Source organism: Penaeus japonicus, unplaced genomic scaffold (assembly GCF_977035675.1).
Source record: "Penaeus japonicus unplaced genomic scaffold, GWHDUDI00000001_assembly GWHDUDI00000036, whole genome shotgun sequence".
In the NCBI taxonomy this organism is placed as follows: domain Eukaryota; kingdom Metazoa; phylum Arthropoda; class Malacostraca; order Decapoda; family Penaeidae; genus Penaeus; species Penaeus japonicus.
The window spans coordinates 22752565-22760064 of record NW_028234438.1 but is presented as its reverse complement, the minus strand read 5'-3'; the positions used below and the strand labels follow the sequence as shown (position 1 = coordinate 22760064).

At 33.5% G+C, this 7500-nt stretch overlaps 1 protein-coding gene across 1 annotated transcript in view; it reads right to left on the bottom strand.

The window, feature by feature from the left end:
• Window positions 1–7500, bottom strand: part of LOC122260318 (uncharacterized) — a 97604-nt gene that overhangs the window by 38740 nt on the left and 51364 nt on the right. Inside the window, exon 2 of the mRNA XM_043027540.2 lies at window positions 1–176. This exon is cut by the window's left edge and continues 360 nt beyond it. Coding sequence (XP_042883474.2) covers window positions 1–176 — 176 coding nt within the window. The remainder of the gene's footprint in view (window positions 177–7500) is intronic.

The window sequence follows — 7500 nt, the reverse complement described above, 5'->3', positions numbered from 1 at the left end:
CTCCTTCTCTTCCGGTCCTCCTCTCACTCTTGCCACTCTTCCTACTCCTTCTTCTTCCTCCTCCCCGTCTCCTTCCGCCATGCCCTCGAGCGACGGTGTTTGAGGGGAGGTGACCTTGCTTTTCCTCTGACCTGCCACCGCTGCCCCTTCGCTGCCCCGGGCTAACGAGGGGAACCCTGGCGAAAAGGGGAAAGGAAACCGTTGATGATACCAGCAAGAACGACGAAGGGCGAAGGGGAAGCAGAAATGAAGGGGGTGATAACGATAAGGATTATAATCGTTGTGATGGTTACAATGATAGAAGAATGATCGTAATGTTTCTGATTATTATGATCATAAAAAATGACAAATATGATAATGATGATGATGGTAATATTGATGATAATATGAATGATAATACTGCTAACAATAATAACAGCAACAATAACAATGTCAATAGTTATGATGATAATAATCATGATAATGATGATAAAATGATTATAATGAAAAATTAATGATAATGATGAAACAAATGACAATAGTAATGATGATAATAATGATGATAATAATAACAATAATAAATGATTATAATAATGATAATGATATAATAATGATAATAATGTTAATTATAATAATGATGATAGTGCTGACAATAATAATAATGATGATGATAATAATGATACTGATAACAATAATAATAATAATGATAATGATATTAATAGCAATAATATCAATAACGAATATGATAATAGCAACGACACTACCAACAATAACCATAACAACAAAAATAATAACAGTGACAACAATAACAGTAATAATGCTAATAACACTACAATCATCCTGATAACAATGACAATAATAGTAATCATAATAACAATAAGGCGAAGTATCAAATCAGTTTCCATTCAAGTACAGTTTGGTTTTCGTGAATCTATTTAAAAAAAACAAGAACGAATCGCTCTCTCGGCCAGACCTCTGAAAGCCATTGCATTGAGCACTTGCAACAGACCGGGTGAGATGTTGCGTCGCGGAGGCTCTGGGCGGATTTTGCCTTCTTTTTTTTACTGTTGTTCTTATCGTTATTATCATCATCTTTATAATTTATTTAGCAATATTTGTATTGTTATGATTATTGTTATTATCTTCATTTCTGTTGTTACTACTGTTATTATCATTGTTATTACTATGATTATAGTAATAATCATTAATAATCATTATTTTAATTACTAATATCATTACTATAATCACTATTATCATCATAATGATTATCCTTATCATCTTTATCATTATCATCATTATTATCATTACCATTATCATCAAATCATTAACATTAATTTTAATATCATTATCATGATCATTCATTATCTTTCATTATCAATATCATTGTTATCATTATTACTATTACCATATTTCTTACGATCATTAGTATTATTACCATTATCATCATTACTATCACTATTATCATTTGTTTGTAATAATGGTAATTATAATGATAACAACTGTCAATCATCATTACTGTTATTATCGCCATAATCATTATTACCATCATTACTATTATTATCATGATTATTATCTCATCATTATAATTATCATCATTATTATCATTATCATTATTACTACAACTATCATTATAATCCCTTCACCCCTGACATCAGTGCGTGGCTGATTACACTATTTTCACTTTATTTTGTCTTTGGTCAATAAGTGAATTTTTAGATCGTTCTGGTAACACAGATGGCAGTACAAATACAGGATACGTCGTCGTTGCTGGTTGCATTTGTTGCAGATGGCATTAAGGGGTTGTAAGCATTTAGGTGCATTTTACTATGTCTGGCGAATTTATCAAGACGCGAGCAAAACGTAGTCTGTGGTAACATTTGCCCGCAAGGCATATTTGGGCATAGTTTTCGGGGATCAAGACAGAATGTGGCGCCTCATTCCACCTGTGAATTGTGCAAAAAAAACAAAAAAACTCTAGAAGGTAAGATGGATAGTTTTTTGTTTAGATGATGGAATTTTGAATTGTAAAAGTGTTGGAATTTTTTTTTTATGTTCAAATCTCTGTTTCCATACATTTTTTTTTTCAAACACTAGTGTTATTGAAAAAAAGTCTATATTAAATGAATTTCAATAATTATGCATTAGTCATCAGTGAAATATATTTATATTTCTATACACGTATTTCTTTTTTTTCAGGATGGAGAAAATAGAGCCCTGGAATTTTCAATCCTACGACGCTGCCCTGAGCTCCCCATACCCACTCCTGCAAGTAAGAAGTCACCGATCCAGGTCACAGAGGTGTAGCTGAGGAGAAAAACCCAACCAAAAAGATCTGAGTGACTTGATCAGAGGCCTTGGTCTTTCAAAGTCCAATGCCGAGCTCTTGACGTCGAGACTTAAGCAATGAAACTTATTAATTGAAAGCGTGCATGTTGCAAATGAGAGAAAGCGATCTTTTTTTCACGTCTCTTCACCCATCAACATGAGCTTTGCTTCTGCCACAATTTCACAGGTCTGTTCAAGGCAACTGGGATCGTCTGTAACCCCAGCGAGTGGGGTCATCGACACTTAATCCAGGAACCCTGCTGCTTTATAATGTGAAAATATATCCGTCACTTCCCCTGGCTCATTCGGTGCAGCTCAAAGGGGAATGCAGCGGCGTCAAGATCTTGCTAGACGCCTTGAAGCATGAAAAGTACAGTTGGTAGGTTATCGGAGACTTCAAAATGGTGACATTCTTGATGGGACTCCGGTGCAGCTATACCTAGTTTCCCTGGTATAAATGCCTTTGGGATAGCAGGGACCATGCAGTACACTACCTCCTGGTGGCAGTCAAACGGGAGCAACCAGGAGGTATTGTACCCACCACTGCACAAAAAAATTGGACCTTATGAAACAATTTGTCACAGCTCTAGATGCAGCCTCAAAGTACCTTCAAGCATTATTTTCGAAGCTGTCTGAGGCCAAAGTGAAAGCCGGTGTCTCTGTCAGATCACAAATAAAGAAGGTGCAAGGAACTCCCCAAGAACGTCACTGGGAAAGAGGAAGCAGCATGGAACGGTTTGGTCGATGGCTCGGGGCTCTTCCTGGGGAATCACGAAAACTATGTGGAGCATGTTGAGACCTACGGACTATGGACTACCACTTCTAAGAATCGTAAAACGAAAGCATGATAGAAGAACACATTTGGGGGCTGATTCGTGAAAGTAATTTACAATATTCCCGGAAATCGCGAAAACTACTCACTTTTATTTTTTGTGGTCTCTCTCTTGTATATTTGTTAGAATAAATAAATTCTACGATAGAATCATATGCTGTTTTGTTCTGACTTTTTGTGAATGAAAATGTTCACATGCGCCAGTTTTTCCAATGGAAATTGGTAAATTTCTGGAATATCGTTATCCTGGTCAAAAATCAAAGTTTGGATGAAATATAAACCAACTTTCATACTTTCTAGGCGTTAGAAACTAGGAAATAACAATTGCTAGCCAATGGCAAACATAGTTATCAAACACATCTGTTAGATTTTTGCTTACATGCGTGGTGGTCTGTCTTGAAGACATGCTCGTTTGGCATTGGATCTGCCATGCCTCCTCTCCTTGATGCTGGTGGTTCCGCAAATTCTGAACCAGCCAAGAAAGCTACTATGCTTACTAAGGCATTTGCAAAGGAGGAAATATATCCCTATATCCATAGAGCCAAATTTTCAAAGATTTTTTATTTTTTATTATCAACTATCGGTTCGCTGTCTTTCTTCTTACTGTCATCGTTTGAAATTACTACCGGTTTCGTAGTATAGATTTCGTAAGGGGCTTGGTACTTGTGGTGCCTGACTTGCGCTTGTTCTTTTGTCTTCAGATTACTTCAGAAGCAAGACATGAATCTCGTGCTTTTGCAATTGACTCGAGTTCTGTCTTTGATTAAGTAAACAATGAGGCCCTCATTGTTTTTTTTGGGTAAGTAAACAATGAGGCCATCATTGTTTTTTTTTTTTTTTTTTTTTTTTTTTTTTTTTTTTTTTTTTTCCCATTCAGGAGCTGTGTCCTATATTCTTTTTGCATTGTTTTGATGGTTTAAGCGAAGTAATGATAAACGAAACTTGACCACTGTATACTTCCCAAAACCTTTATTGCAATCAGTTGCTTTTAAATATGTTGAGCTAAAGGGATATTTGTTGGACTTGGATTCCTATGGTGTCACTGATCCAAATGGCTTCTTTCCGATGTTCTTAAGGACACTGACCAACTAACTCCTAAGCTGGTTGTTCTGTTTAAGCGACTTTTGAATCAAGATAGTTTCTCTCTTTGTTGTAGAGAAGATAAACCACTCCCATTCTAAAGGGCGTCACTGCTTATACTTTGCCATCGGAATATACCCTATATCCATAGAGCCAAATTTTCAAAGATTTTTTATTTTTTATTATCAACTATCGGTTCGCTGTCTTTCTTCTTACTGTCATCGTTTGAAATTACTACCGGTTTCGTAGTATAGATTTCGTAAGGGGCTTGGTACTTGTGGTGCCTGACTTGCGCTTGTTCTTTTGTCTTCAGATTACTTCAGAAGCAAGACATGAATCTCGTGCTTTTGCAATTGACTCGAGTTCTGTCTTTGATTAAGTAAACAATGAGGCCCTCATTGTTTTTTTTTTTTTTTTTTTTTTTTTCCCATCAAGCTGTGTCCAATCTTTTTGCGTTGATGGTTGTTTTTCTGACTTTATCCTAGTTTTCTCTCATATCCCTAATCGTCTCTAATGCTCCCCAGAGACAACTAAGATGATTTCATATTGGATGCTCCTATATCTGTTGTTTGAGGTACAATATCGGTATTATGTTAGATCCTGAATTGACTTTTGAAACAACCTATCATCTATTGCACAAAAATGCTACTGTCATGATATAATTCTAGTTTTTTTTATTTTGTCACATTTTGAGTACCGTTCACATTTTTGGATATCTACAGCTGACTGGCATCTAACTTAAATTATATTTTAATGATCAGTCGGTTTGTTCCTATGAAATATTTACTAGATATTTTATATATATATTATAGATATAAAATTTACTATAAATTTTTCAGAACCTGTGGATTATCTAGTGCCAGCTTTACGAACAGGGTATGATCTCAGACTGAGCAACAATTCTCATTATTTCTCTTTCATAGGTCCTGGTCACACCTTGATAAGCCTGACTTCATTAATTTTCATTTCTGTTCGATTTACTAGAAATTTTCAGACACCTGTGCATCATCGAATCTGGCATTGATCTAGCTGATTTACTAGAAATTTTCAGACACCTGTGCATCATCCCATCTGGCACTGATCTAGATGATTTACTAGAAATGTTCAGACACCTGTGCATCATCCCATCTGGCATTGATCTAGATGATTTACTAGAAATGCTCAGACACCTGTGCATCATCGTATCTGGCATTGATCTAGATGATTTACTAGAAATTTTCAGACACCTGTGCATCATCGTATCTGGCATTGATCTAGATGATTTACTAGAAATTTTCAGACACCTGTGCATCATCGTATCTGGCATTGATCTAGATGATTTACTAGAAATGTTCAGACAAACCGTGCCTCATCGTATCATTGCATAGATTCTAGATTTTTGAAGGATACTTTTCATACACCTGTTATTTTCAGAACCTGTGCCGCATCTCCCCTTCGACAATGATCTAGATGATTTACTAGAAATTTTCAGACACCTGTGCATCATCGTATCTGGCATTGATCTAGATGATTTACTAGAAATTTTCAGACACCTGTGCATCATCCCATCTGACAATGATCTAGATGATTTACTAGAAATTTTCAGACACCTGTGCATCATCCCATCTGGCAATGATCTAGATGATTTACTAGAAATGTTCAGACACCTGTGCATCATCGCATCTGGCATTGATCTAGATTATCTAGTTCCAGCTATTACGAACAAGGTTATGATCTAAGACTGAGGCAACAATTCTCATATTTCTCTTCGTCAGACAGGTCCTGAATTTTTGAAGGATACTGATTATTATTGGTAGTAGATGATAATGAGAACAATATTAATAACCATGATGATAATAACAATAATGATCATAATGATATCAATAATAATGGTAATAATAATAATAATGGTAATAATAATAATGATAGTAATGATAACAATAATAATGATGATAATAATAACAATGATAATGATGACGATACTGATGATCATAATAATAATGATAATAATAATAATAATAATAATAATAATAATAATAATAATAATAATAATAATAATGATAACAATGATAGAAATGAAAATGAAAACCATGAAGATAACAATGGTAATGATATCAGCAACATCAATGATAACAAGAACAATAACAATAATGATGAATATTACCTTTAAATATGATTTAATCCTTATTTACTTAAAATCTTTTCCTATATTCCTTTTCCTTATCCCTGTTGTTGTTTGTTTTTACCATTAGTATTTGGTATCTTTTGCCTTTATTTAATCTCTAAATATTGTTGTGTCAAATATTCGCATTCTATGAAGGAACATAGGCAGCTTATATGGTGTTGGTAATCATAGTAAGGACAATGACAATAATGGTAATATTATCATTACTATTATTACTATTACTATTAGTATCATAATTATTATCATCATTACTATCATCTTGTTTTTATTGTTACTGTTACCATGTTACTATCTGATATTAATTATCATTATCTTTTATTATCATTATCATTATAATAGTTGTCCTTATATTTCATAACATGATTTTTTATTCATCATTTTATATCAATTTTATTGTCATCGTGTATAATCATTATTAAAAATTATCATCAATGGTATATTATTATACATCATCATTATGTTTTTATAATATCATTATCATCTTTGTTCATTTTGTATTATTGTTGTTGTTGTTATCGTTACCATCATCTTCATTACTATAATCGATATTATCACATTTCACATTACTATTATTACTATTACTATTATTATCATCATCATCGTTACGATTACCATCATAATAACACTAATATTCATGATAATAGTAATGCTAATAATAGTTATGATAATACCAATAATAATGCTATTAATAAATAGTGACACTAATCATAATAATAATGATTATGATTATGAGGATAATGATAGTAATGATGAAAATAACACTTACTGTAACAAAAAGGATGACATGATATTCTTGATAATAATTAATACCACTGTCATTGCTATCACCAGTATTCTAAACAAATCATAAACAGATATAAATAATTCTACTCGAACTTCAAGACGAAGACTTTGAAGTGAAACAACAAGAAGAACTAAAGTAATTCACGTATCCCTCTAACTACATCAATCCCTGATGCATAAACTCCCGTTTTCACTTCTAGAAAGTTCTAGTTTGGCGCTTCAAGTCTAGAGAGATAAGAGATTTGATTCTGTGAAAGGATTTTTCATTAAGTCTGATTAGTTTTCTGTTTATCTTGTCTTTCTGTTATTGAGATCTCTTTCAGTACTTACTCACGTG